At 38.5% G+C, this 14,100-nt stretch overlaps 1 protein-coding gene across 1 annotated transcript in view; it reads right to left on the bottom strand.

The window, feature by feature from the left end:
- Window positions 1–14,100, bottom strand: part of PLBD1 (phospholipase B domain containing 1) — a 32,985-nt gene that overhangs the window by 5,417 nt on the left and 13,468 nt on the right. Inside the window, exons 2-6 of the mRNA XM_032221945.1 lie at window positions 13,189–13,408; window positions 11,896–11,979; window positions 11,200–11,338; window positions 2,717–2,878; window positions 548–692 (exon numbers count right to left, since the gene is read on the bottom strand). Coding sequence (XP_032077836.1) covers window positions 548–692; window positions 2,717–2,878; window positions 11,200–11,338; window positions 11,896–11,979; window positions 13,189–13,408 — 750 coding nt within the window. The remainder of the gene's footprint in view (window positions 1–547; window positions 693–2,716; window positions 2,879–11,199; window positions 11,339–11,895; window positions 11,980–13,188; window positions 13,409–14,100) is intronic.

Below are 14,100 nucleotides of genomic sequence, written 5' to 3'. Positions count from 1 at the left end.
GCTGCATGGGACATCATCATCACAGCGGGACATCAGCATCATGAGGTGAGTGAAGTATTTCATTGAATACACCGCTAGTTTACTGTTTTTCTTTGAAATAAATATTCAAAAACATTATTGGTATCTATTTTTATTTTTGAAATTTACCGGTAGCTGCTGCATTTCCCAACCTAGGCTTATACTCGAGTCAATAACTTTTCCAGTTTTTTGTGGTAAAATTAGGTGCCTCGGCTTATATTCGGGTCGGCCTATACTCGAGTATATACGGTAGACATCTGTACAATTGATCTGTAACTGTTTTTGTGCTGTGTTGAAGTAGTTTCATATTACATTATAAAACTCTACAACACTATTCTGAATGCAGTGCTGTTGAGCTATGTTGGATTATCTTCAGCTAGCCTAGTCAATGGAAGATGGTACATACTCTAAATATGAGCGGGGAGAAATCTTTTGGGTTTATGTGTAAATAGAGCTCCCAATTGGAAATGTTTATAGCTTGCAGACAAACTAAGAAACATACATGGCATGTTTCAGTCATCTAAATTACCTGGATAACTGCTGAAAGAGGCACGTCCTGTTTTTGTCTGTGGGTCAATAATTCTGAAGTCCCAATGTTTATATATTCTCAAAGTGGCAGCATATGTGAACCAACTAGAATGACCAAAGTAGATATTCTCATATCCAGGGAGGACCTGAGAAAAAGAATGAATTAGTTATCTAAAAATAGCAGGCAAATCACTTTTGTTTCTCTTTTATGGAATTTAACATTAAAAAAATCATTTTATTAATTGTTAGTATTTTTATAGCCTGCATACAATTAGTAATGTGAATTAAAACATTAATAGAAGAACTGGCCTTACACAACTTTGAAGGTGTTGCAAGTATTAAGGATTTAGGGAAAGACAAAAAAAATGAGGGTTTTTTCCCCTGACACTATCCATTGGATAAGAATAAAAAAGAAAGAATGGAGGGAGGGCCCCTATTGTATTCAGCAGACATATTGAGCTGAAAAGTCATAACTATTCAAGTTAGCTTTCTTGGCATTCATTGCACAGAAGAAAGCAGAACACCATAACTGGTGTGTGTGTGTATATGTGTGTGTGTGTGTGAGAGAGAGAAAATTGGCAAGATGGCAGGTGCAATGGTGCAAACCAGGCTCACCTCTTTTGTACAAGTGTGGTCTTATCTAACCTTAGGTGGAGATCTGTTTAAAGGAAAAGAATAGCAGTTGAAAAAGGATGTGTACAGGGTCCCTGATCATACACTTCCAAATATAGGACTTGATGGCTGCTTACAACAAAATATTTTATTGTACAGAGACTGTAATGGTATGTAAAATGACTTTGAGAGACAGGGGAAGAAACACAGGCCAGGCAACCAAGCAGATAAGAGGCAGGTCAGTCTGCAGCTGGAATATGGGTGTGGCAAACATCTCAGACCGTCCCTAATTTTTTGAACTGTAAAGGCAACAGGGGAGAAATGTATTTTCAGACTTGCGAGATTCGGCTTCTGTAATTTTACAATAAAGTAGAATTAATTCATCTGAACTTGCTTCCTGTCTGAACTACCTTGCAAGGCTGTCAGAGACCCCTGGGAGCAGGCAATCTCAAAGATAGCCAGATCATTAGTCATTTAGGGCTTTAAAATGCCAAACAGAACTTTAAATTAAACTTCAAAGCCAATGAGTGATTAGTACACCTCTTGCAGTGATGGTATGATCTGAAGAAAATAAGAAATGCGCATAAGACTCAAGCTACTGCATTCTGGACTGTTGTAGCTTTCAAGTAGTTTTCAAAAACAATCTCATGTAAATCAATTTAGAAATGTTTAGTCGAGAATTGCATCTCCTGATCTGGGAACGTTTGGAATTGACACATAAAATGGGATTATGCAAAGGACTTCCTAGTCACAGCTGCCACTTGCAAGCAGAAGTTTTAAGTCCAAATGGACTCTCAATTTATGAAGCTGTCCAGTCCAGAGGAATGGAACCAGAACTATTTATTTATTTACATTTTTAAGGTGACCCATCTCATCATAATGGTTCTGGGTAGCCAACAACAATTAAGAATAATACAACAGCATACAGCATAACCACCAGTGCATATTCAACAGACAGGGGTAAAACTAGAAGCAAACATCAAAAACCATCATTGAAATAACAATTTTATGGGCTTTGCTATACATCTGAACCCTAAGGGCTTATAGAAATAATAGAATCATAGGACTGAAGGAACCTGGATAAACATCTAGTCCAACCCTTTGCCCAGTGCAGGAATCTAGCTCCAAAACATTTGAAAAACAAATGTATGTCTTAATCTCTTAGGTGTATTTTACTGTGTGCCTGCCATTTAATTCCAATGTGTTAAAATGCATCCAAATTTTATGGATACTTGTGCTACTTAGTAATGTGTGAAGAACGGGTTCCCTCAATTTCTTGTTGGATTCACATCCTGCATTAAATTGAAAGGCCTCTGATTAAATAGAATTAGGCTACTTTTAAGCTATTGAAGGACAGGAATCAATGTTTTTGAGTAGGCTAATTCAGTTGGTTACAGCAGTGCTCCTGAAACCCCAGGTAATGGGAATAATGGGGAATAATCAGGTTGTGTTGACAATGCATTAATATTTGTAGACTGCTTGGATTGTGCTGTGATCAGTTTCATCAGTCCTTGTAATCCTAAAGTAAAAGGTTTTTTAAAAATGCTACTGCTCTCACCTTGATTAAAGCTGAGCAATGACCCATATCCCATTGATACATCCTAGAAACTTCTGGCATAGAAAGTAAATCATTGTTTCTTGAGTCTGAGGTTAAGGAAGGAATGAGGTCAAGCAGATCTCCAACTGCATTTAGGAAACTAATTTCAAAGGCAGTGAGAGGCTGAAATGAAGAAGATAACAATATGCCTAAGATTCCATTTTATCTACATCAGTGTTACACATGACAGGCAGAAATAATCCATGCCCAACCTTCAAATTGGGACTCTGAAAACCGAACGTCTAAGAGCAGTGATGTTTTAGTTCAAACATTTATATTAAAATTAAGAAATAGTAGTTCATAAAGAAAGTTCAAATAGAAAATCGGATGTAAAATTACTGATTTACCCGACATGCTTTTTTCAGACACAACTTTACTGATTAGGGCCCCCTTTAGAGATAACCAGATACAGGAAAAAACAATATTTGTTTCTTGAGCTATAGCATGAATGAGCAAGGGGGTTTTCTTGGTTCAGCCCCTGCAGATGAGTAGAGTCAGAGAATTCTTGCCAGCAGATTCTGGTAGCTCAAAGTGGTAAACCTCATACAGGTAATCCTCGAGCTTCTGAGTCTCTGCCACATAGGCGAGGGACAAATTGCCCTTAACAAGATTGCTCAATGCTGCAGAAACAGAGCCTGTTCATTATAGCTGCATATTGCAATGGCCATTAAGTGGATATCTCACTGAATGATCCCCCATCACTGTTCTCCCCAAGGCAATTGTTAAAAGAATGTGCAGGTCATGAAATGGACCACAGGGTGCCTCAGGGATGAATAAGGCCATTGGAGACCTTGCACAGGCCTAGGCCTACCTGCCTTGGCCTTCCCAAAACTTAGTGAAGGTCCATGAGGTCTTGCAGACTGGAACAGATTGCTTCATTGAGCGGCCATGTGACATGACTCCGGAAGCAGAGCTTCCAGAGCCTGAGAGGTTTCCAAAATCCTACATGGACTGAATTAGTGAAGCAGAATGGGTTATTTTGTCCCTCAGCCATAAGGCATGGTTCTAGGAGCAGTTGCCATTTTTTTAGCAATCGAATTGCATTCTGATATTGCCACTGCTTCTGGAATTGCACAACGGAGATGCAAGACAAACCACTCTGTTTTGCTGCTTCCGTGGGGTTTGCACAGTGCGGCAGAAGCTTTCTGCAGCTTTCTGCAACCTTGTTAAGGCAGAAAAACAGTGGTTTCTCTCACAGCCACCATTTTGATGGTTGCTTCTGAGTTTCTGCCATACAGGCAAAGGATACCTGCCCTGTTTTATTGCTTAGCAGGATTATACAGTGCTGCAGAAAGTTTCTTCAAGTCTCTGCAAACTGTGTTAAAGTAGCAATGAAACAGCATGGGGTCCATCATTGAACCCCTGAATACTTAATCAGGCTACTTGTCTTTGTCTAATTCTAAAACCTAAAAATCAAAAACTCTGCTTATGCACTTTCACCTAACGAACAAGAACAAGGAACATATTATTTTGCTTGAAACGCAGGAAGCGTGCTTTTCGCAAGTAGGAGAAGACTTAACCACAATATCTTAGTCATAGGCACAGCTCATGCCAAGGCAAAGTTCATCTTGTAAACAAGCTATAGGTTAACCATATTTTTAGCAATATATCTGGGTGGCATTCTGACATTTTCCTTTTTCTGCATGAGTAACCAAGATTCACTTCTCTTTTAGCTTTACTTTACTTCCCTATTGTGGTTTGGGAATCATGTATTGTAATCATGTATTGTAATTTTCCTTAAATATTTGTAATTTTACCCGAAATAACTTTGTGCTGAGGTGAGAAGTTATGACCTGTATTAGTGCACGCCTATATGACGTTTATATGATTTGTAATAACCATTTCAAAGGTATAAAACCTCTGTCAAAATGTACCTAAATTAGATCAGTTAGGTGCAAATCTACTGGTCTCTTGAATGCATTCAATAATAATAATAATAATAAATAATAAACCTTTCTTCTCTGGTCAATGGAAAAGGTGTCGTCTCCTATTCTTACGTAAGTAGAAAGGCAGACCCTGATTTTGCCATTACATTTCTTGGCGAGCCAGGCAGGAGACGATAGGGTCTTTGGGGACCCTCTGGGATCCCTAACCCGGGGGGCTGGGGGCTCATCGGGTCAGGAACCTCTCTGGCGCCAAACGGACCTTTTGTTCCGAGGGAATTTCCCGGCAGCGAGGGGAGCAACCAGCCTCGGCGGTTAGCGGTCTCAAGAGCCTTGGAAAACCAGAGGAAAAAGGAGAACAAAAGTCTGGCCAGCACCGGAGGAGGAAAGCCACAGAAAACAGGCAAGTAATTGTGGGCTTTCTATTTAAGACCCGGTTTTTCTTTTTAAACCGGAGAGTGAGGTCTGATCCACCTTGCTAGGTATAAAGGTTTTGGGAATTGGACTGTCCAGAATATATGTATGTGTTTAAAAGGTTAAAGTGTTAAGAATTGTGTTATTCAGTATTTGGAAAATTATGGGTGGAGGAAGTAGTAGTCAGACTCCTCTGGATTCTATGTTAAAGCATTTTAAAGAAGGATTTATGAGTTAGGATTATGGAATTGTGTGGAGTAAACATGAGCTTAGGAGGTTTTGTGAATTAGAATGGCCCAGATATGACATTGGGTGGCCTGAAATAGGTACCTTTGATCCTCACTTAGTTTTAAAAGTCCATAGGTTGGTGTTTGATCCTAAGATAGGGAGCTTAGCTCAGGCTCCATATATAGATGTTTGGAAGAAATTAGTTAATCAACCCCCAGCTTGGTTAAAGAAATGTAAACAACAATGTATTCTTATGGCTGTCAGAGTTACAGACCCCAAAAGTCCTAAGCAGAGACCACCAGTCTTGGCTAGTGCACCAGAAGAATTGCCACAACCCCCTCCATACGTTGCACCTAGAGGGGTCGGTTTGCCAGTCACACCGCAATCCTTGTCCCTGACTTATACCAGAAGAACTACACCCAGCACGGGGGGGTCCACAAGCCAGTTACCTATTGAAGGAATTGAGCAGGGATTAGATGCTGTACTTACTAGCATGGAACAGATAAGATATAAAGGAGAGAAAGAAGAAAAAGCTCCTATAAGTTCCCCCGACACCATGGGGGGCAAAGAAGTTTCTTTCCTTGTAGATACAGGAGCAACCCGTTCAGTATTAACTCAACCTTTGGGACATATTTGGGACATATTTCTTCTCAATCTATCAACATTCACCAGGCAGGAGTCTGAGTGTGGCCCATGTCTTACAAAAGCTAAGGTGGGACCTCGTACCATTGTTACAATGATCTACCACACTCAGGCCCCAGTGGACTGCACCCCTCAGAAAAAGACATGTGTATCTAACGGTACCATGTATAACTATTGCATTCAGAAGAACCAGCTTGTTTGTTATCAGCCAACCACTCCAGTTCGCATCAAAGTCAGTGTATGGGCCGGCTTGGCCCTACTTGACAACCCCAAGGAATCTCGGCTTTACCACCTCACCACAGTTACTGCTTTAAAACAAGGACAAAAGCCCATCACCGTATCATTTGGTGTATGTGCTGCAATGGATAGGGTGGCTTACAGAAGCTGTGGAAGTCAGGGATGGAGACAAACTTATTACCACAATCATAAGTATCTCTGTCCCCGATCCCATGTCTACTGCCAAGGATGTAAGAATCCAAGTCGGGATTTGTATCCTCCTTGTGCAGATCGCATGGATGAAAGAAACCCGTGCAGAGGATGGGATTGTGTTTGTCAACATACTGGAGGAGGGTATCCTACTTCTCCTCATCTGGGATGTCCATATATTTCCAATTTTCGCAGTCTCCACAATTCAAACTCAGTTGCTTTTGAAGTGTCCCGTGATCACCCAGAGGAAGAAAGTTATGGGATAGGAATTGATGGGGATGGGGCTGACCCACTGGCATACATTACAATAAGGGTGGAAACTTTGAAGGAAGGGGAGGTAAAGTCATTAGGATGGTCTGTATATGATAACCTTAGGAAATTAGAGGAACCTCTTCCTCTTAGCCCTAAGACTGTGAATTTGTTTGTAGAAATGGCTGAGGAAGTAGCAAAAGCTTTAACTGTTAAAAATTGCTTTGTTTGTGGAGGAACAAACATGGGAGAAAAGTGGCCATGGGAAGCTCTCGAAGCAACCCCAGAGGTATATAACAATATGACCCAAAAAGGCAACCTCGCTCAACGAACACAGCATACGGGTATTGTTTGGACCCTAACTACAAATTTGGTGGGCCACAGCTGTTTCTCTCGAAATGGATCATATCCTGTGGGTCATCTAATTTGTTTAGGGGAATGGGATGATACTTATACCAAGTGGTCATCGCCATCAAATCTCTCTCAACCCACAAAATTTGATCTCTCACTCTTACCATACCTAAAGGAGCCACAGTATTCATATGGCCCATGGGAAGCCCCTGAGAACATGTATTGGATTTGTGGCACACTTGCCTATGAAATTCTTCCTGCAGACTGGGTGGGATCCTGTGTTCTTGGATGGATAAAACCTTCTTTCTTTTTATTACCTATCCAATCACGACAAGTGTTAGGAATTCCGGTATATGACTCAATTGATCCCATTCGTCAGAAAAGAGAGGTAAACACAGCTTTCTCTAACTTTCCTTGCAAGGAACTTACTGAATATGAGAAATCAGATACATGGAGTTCAGAGAGAATTGTATGCACGTATGGAAGAGCCACATGGGCTGAAGATGGGTCTTGGGGATACCGCACCCCGATTTACATGATAAACAGGATCATGAGATTACAGGCAGTGTTGGACCTGGCTGGGGAGAGAATTGACAAATCCTTGAATATTCTCTCCACTGCCACGGACAAACTTCGTACTGCAGTATATCAAAATCGATTGGCTCTCGATTACCTCCTCGCAAGAGAAGGGGGAGTATGTGGGAAGTTCAACTTATCAAATTGTTGTCTTCAAATTGATGAAACTGGGAGTGTTATTAAACAGCTGACTACGGAAATGAGACAGCTCACTCATTTCCCAGGGCAAGAATGGAAAGGATTGAATCTCGCCTCATATTTTAGTTCTTGGTTGTCAAAATTGCCCGGATGGCAAGCTATCATTACTTTTATTGGCCTGATTGCAGCCGGATGCATAATCATCCCCTGCATTATGCCTCTTTTTGTTCGTGCTATCAGCAGTACTTTATCTCTCATGGTGGAAAAACGGGCTACTGCCAAGGTCCTAACGCTAATGGGACACACAGGAGAGGAACATGAATATGTGGGGCTTATAAGCAATAGGGAGCCTGATACTTATGAAACTCCACAATAATCTTAGGATTGGGTGAAGTTTCAACAGGGGGGAATGAAACAGCATGGGGTCCATCATTGAACCCCTGAATACTTAATCAGGCTACTTGTCTTTGTCTAATTCTAAAACCTAAAAATCAAAAACTCTGCTTATGCACTTTCACCTAACGAACAAGAACAAGGAACATATTATTTTGCTTGAAACGCAGGAAGCGTGCTTTTCGCAAGTAGGAGAAGACTTAACCACAATATCTTAGTCATAGGCACAGCTCATGCCAAGGCAAAGTTCATCTTGTAAACAAGCTATAGGTTAACCATATTTTTAGCAATATATCTGGGTGGCATTCTGACATTTTCCTTTTTCTGCATGAGTAACCAAGATTCACTTCTCTTTTAGCTTTACTTTACTTCCCTATTGTGGTTTGGGAATCATGTATTGTAATCATGTATTGTAATTTTCCTTAAATATTTGTAATTTTACCCGAAATAACTTTGTGCTGAGGTGAGAAGTTATGACCTGTATTAGTGCACGCCTATATGACGTTTATATGATTTGTAATAACCATTTCAAAGGTATAAAACCTCTGTCAAAATGTACCTAAATTAGATCAGTTAGGTGCAAATCTACTGGTCTCTTGAATGCATTCAATAATAATAATAATAATAAATAATAAACCTTTCTTCTCTGGTCAATGGAAAAGGTGTCGTCTCCTATTCTTACGTAAGTAGAAAGGCAGACCCTGATTTTGCCATTACAGCAAAACAGAATGCTTTGTCTCTCACCCATGCAGCACAATTCTAGAATCAAGCCATGTGGCCAAGTGACAAAGTGACCCATTCCAATACTATAGAAGGCTTCAGAGCTCTTGAAAAGGTAAGTGAGGAGGAGTCTCTGGATCCTAGTAGGTAGGAATCAGGCTTAAGGATAGCAGGGAGCCAGTGGGAGAAGGAAATTCCTGCAGAGACCCAGTGGGCAGGATGGGGGAGAGGATAGGTAGGGTGGCATTGCAGCATCCATGTGGTTGTTGTAAGGGCATATGAATATGGGGGTGCTGCCCCAACCATAACTGCAGGTCTGGGACATAAGTAGCTTTTGGGGTTCCACCATAATTTCGAATAACTGTTAAGCCACTGAGTGTAACTCAAGGACTACCTGTTTTCCCTGATTAAGGAGTTTCCATCATAGAAGAGCCAGAGAATAGGATGTAAGTGATGAAGAGTGCAGCATAATATAAACTAGTATCAATATTTATCCTTTTTACTTCCTCTTTTTTATTTCATTTCCATAAAATCCTAACAGAAAATGCAAACTGTCAATTCATTTATAAATATTGCAAAATATAATAAATCCACCATAAAAATAAATTTCCTGGTCAAAATCACTATGCAGCACTGAAAAATTCAAAATTTCAAATCCTTTCTTCATATGTAATAAAGAAAAAAATAAATTGCTTTTTTCTTAAATTTGGAGATACAGATCAAAATTGAAATTCTACACATTTTACAGGGATAAGAATTATATGAAAGTTGAATATATATCTTTTAATTTAAGTACGAGCTAGAGAGAATTTAATTTATTTGGCAATATTAAAATTGAAAAACAAACAAAATAGCTGGGTGTAAACATACAAGTATCCAAATATATCTACACATAACTATCCAAATAGTATTCAAATATCTTATTTTTGTTATTTTAAGGAATCTACCAGCTTAAAATCTATCACTAAAATACTTACATCCAAATTCGACAAAAAAACATTATCTGACTGTTGATATACAGTTTAAAAAATAACATATTAATTATTATAAAATCTTTTAATATGCAGCTTTCTTTGCCCAATAAAAGTTGTCCAAAACATGGAAAAATAAATACAATCTTTTATTTGTCTAACTGGTTTCTATTTTCATCATTTGTAAAGGGTATAATTTAATGCTGTTCTCATGATTTTGTCTGGCACAGTGGAAAAAATGAAACAAACTACATATTTAAACATTGGGTTTTTATGTATAATATTAACAAATAAGGGACTAAAAAGAGTGCATTTCTACTTACAAGATGTCTGCATTTGTATTTAGCACTGAACAAAATTTCTGCCAGTGGCATCATTGGCAAATCATTCTTGATTTTCTTACAAATAAGGCTAAATTAAGGCTGGGGGAAGGAAGGGGGATAGATGCATACTAATACAGTGAGGGCGAAAAGGATAGGCATTTCCTTCTTTTGAATATGAACTATTAGCTCAAATGTTCATCTTAAATTAAAAACACAGGCAATTATTTGGGTTTACTTTTTGAACTTAAAAAGTAGATGCCAATACTTTTCAACTATGTTACATTTACTTCATAAAAATGTTTTTATTAACATTATGGATAAAATCAAGAAATGTTTTTCCTTCTTCTCGGTTTCTGTAAATCATTTCCAGGGTGTTAGATATCCCCCCCCCCCACTGACAGACTGCAAGAGGTTTCCACCAAGGTCCTCTGTTCCAGCGGGAACAGAGGTTGAATCTCATTGGCTAAGAGGTCTGACAGATCCCTTTAAAAGGGGATGCTGCCCGACCATTCCCCAGCCGGATGTTTACTTGACTTGAAATAAAGAGCTGTTGTTTACTGAAGCCTACTGTGCCTCCTTTACCCGATCTAACGCAGGGAAATTAATTCAAAGGGGATAAATGCTATTTTCACTTCAAGTGGTATTGACCCTGATTCCATTAGCCTCAGGTTCCGTATTTTCTTGCAGTGCTGAGTCAAGAAAAGAAAATTTGTTTAGTTGCTGATGTCTTTACTGTCATGCTGTGCTTGAGTATAGAAATAAAGGTGAAAGCTATTTGTATCCAGTGAATTCTCCTCCTGCTAATTCACAATGACAACATCCTGTTGACTCTCAGAAGGTCACTCAGCCCATTCTGAAATTAGGGCTATAATGACAGCACTTTCCCTGTGTGGTATAGCAACTGCAGACAGACGGTCATCTTCTATCTAAGCTTCCTGAATGGTTAGAGAATTACTGAGTAATGCTCCACTCTGACACTGTACCAAATTCTACATCAACTGGAACAGCTGCAACATAAAGGATGTTTTACATATTCTGTATAGAAAGTGGAAAGACTTGGTCTTAGCTTAAATCTTGAACTAAACCCTATTTCCTTTTCTGAAAGGGAAAGACAACATATTGCTTCTTACTGTCCTTTTCTGCCGTTTAGCCCATTCCACGTTTCCCATGTACAGCCCATCCAACTGAGCAATAATGTAGCCTGCATTTCTCCAGAAGGGGTCATCCTTGTTATTTTTAATCTGCTGCCTGGTCCATTCATCCTGTTTCCTATGTAGGAACAAATCTGAGTTTAGAAGATATATTTGATCAAAACTACTGAGATTTATACTTAAGGTTTGCTCCATTCTATGTCTCAGTGGGACTTTCTTGCGAATAAATATATTTAGGATTATATTATCTCCTCAAGCTATTAAACAATGAAGTCAGGGAACAAAGGACAAATCATATTAATACATGTTCTTTTGTTTAAAAGTTTTGATAATTTCAAACATCACAGATACATTTCCTCTGCTAATTATAATGACCATAAAGTGCTGGAGACACTGTCAACTCTGCATCAAAACTAAAAAGGCTTGTGTCATTTTAGAAACGTGGTAAATCTATTATGTCATAACCTTTCCTTATATCACATGCTTTAGCTTCAATTCTTGCAGAGAGTCATGCTAATTCTGTTTGTCTGATCCTCATTTAATTATGTATTATTGGAGCAAGTGGAATTAGCTTAGTAAAACATTCAGTAACTCTGGGGATTCTTAAAGCTGTATTATAGCACTTGTTTCATTGCTACTTATGAATGAGAACATTTTTGACAATAGAATACATACTGCATAAAATCTTTTACTTTTTGTTCAATGATGAAATTCTTAATCATCTGAGTATACAGATTTGCAACATGGTCACTCATACGTCTGAAAGAAATATGCAGGAAATATTATTTTAGCCCACTTGTCTTGCCTTGTCAATATGAACACAACAATACATTTTATGTCTTAACTTGTATCTTTAGTACAGTAACATTTGTGATATTCCAATATAAAGAATAAGAAAGACTGCACATAATTTCATTCTGTTTGTAAAATAACAATAACCAGGCTCCCCACCCTACTCACAGTAATCCAAATTAAAACTATATATTTCAAGTTATTTTTATAATATTTTTTAAAATTAGCTTGAATCTTCTTTCATTTGGTGCTACAAGCAGCATGCTAATTCTGCCCAATAATCTTGGTTTGCCTGCTCAAAGCTATAGGTAAAATATCATAGAGATAAAAAAAATTGAAGAATAACTACAGTAGAATTAGAATTCGATTAGAACTGAAGAAGCTTCTTGAATGAGAAGCAAAACATTTTCAAAGTCTGTTGCCTTTTTTGGAAAGGTACCTTTGGGTCCAACATAGCGCCCTTCAAATTTTGGACCTCAAATTCTCAACCTGTAAATCTAGAATAATAATAAGCTTAGGGAAGTTTAGTCAAGGCATCACTTGCCTTAATGCCTTGTTAAATTATAATTCACATGAGAAAGGCAAGCACAATTAAATTTGCAAGATTCTGTTACTGTAGTCAATCTTTAAAAAGGTAATTTTAGGTTTCCATGGAATCTTTTTCTGGTCTGGTCCATCTATAGACAATAGTTGTCTATTGTTCCAGGAGATAAATCTTTCCTCAATATGCACTGTATTAAAAGTACATATTATAAGTAACTAAGCTACTTCTTTCACATGCACAGTCCCCTATCCTATTTCCTACTGTTCTAATCATGGTTTGCCACCATATCTAAATTGTTTACAATTAATTTGGTTTGTCCATCATTTTTCTCCAAGGCAAAATTTAAAAAACATGGCTCAAAATGGATTTATGTCTCTGTTTTGGAGGAAAGTTTGGTTAATTAGGATATTTTGGAACTTGTGATTACAGCAAGCCAAATAACAAGGGAGTGTTTTTCAAAAATCCAAAAAGCCCAACCTACATTTTAGATAATCAATTAAGCCAGTGTTTCTCAACCTTGGTCACTTGAAGATGCCTGGAATTCTGGGAATTGAAGTCCAGACATCTTCAAGTGGCCAAGGTTGAGAAACACTGAATTAAGTAATGCCAATTTAGTTTATCAAACTACTTACGAAGCAGTGAGGTAGCCTTCCAAAAAACCTGCAGCGTACATGAGTATTTCATTGCTTACGGGCTGGTTACCATAGCCTGCTTTGATCTCAAGTATCCCCCATCCAGTAGATTGTACAGTGTCATTGTAATAGCCATAAGCATCTCCATTCTTGTCTAATACATTCTTAACTTGGAAAGTTTTTTCAGCTTCCAACCAATATACAGTAGCGTAGTGGAGATCTGTAAGGATACAAAGAAGAACATTGAAAATCAAAATATGGTATAAAAAACTCAAATTCCTTGATTTATGAAATAATTATAGACTCTAATTCCTCGATTATGAAAAAAATATAAAGAGGAAGAGTCTTTGTAGTTAGAAATCTGTTTCCTTCCATGCAACATTCTTGTCTTCCGTCTTGAACTTGACAGCTTAATAGAGGATGGTTGCATCCTAATTTAATCTTAAAATCACTTATATAAACAATATAGGATGTATTCCAGTCAGATGGAAAGACACCATTATAATCTGCCTACATAAAAAGGGTGAAAAGGTGAATAAAAAAAACTATAGACCAATAAGTCTGATTGGAATTGTGGCTAAAATGTGTAATAAGGGCGGTGAAGTGCAATTATTTCTCCACCCTTATTGCGTTTGTGGGGAGATGGCTGGCAGCCCTATTTCCAGTATCCAGGTCCCTCCTGGGTAAGGAAAAGCTAAGGGACCCCTGGTAGGATCACTTTGAGGAATGTTCTTTAATATTCTTGGCATCTGTCAGACAAAGACTTTGCTGAGAGTTAGACTGTGGCTGGGAACCCCTGTGGAAGTGATGGGGGGATGTTTGAGTCTCGTTATCTGGTAGGACAGTTGCTCTTGAGGAAGTGGATAGGTTCCTTGAGGATGTGAGCTCAACCAGTTATGTTCTGGATCCATG

Source organism: Thamnophis elegans, chromosome 7 (assembly GCF_009769535.1).
Source record: "Thamnophis elegans isolate rThaEle1 chromosome 7, rThaEle1.pri, whole genome shotgun sequence".
NCBI classification, from domain to species: domain Eukaryota; kingdom Metazoa; phylum Chordata; class Lepidosauria; order Squamata; family Colubridae; genus Thamnophis; species Thamnophis elegans.
The sequence above is the reverse complement of the archived record's forward strand: the minus strand, read 5'-3'. Positions and strand labels throughout refer to the sequence as shown.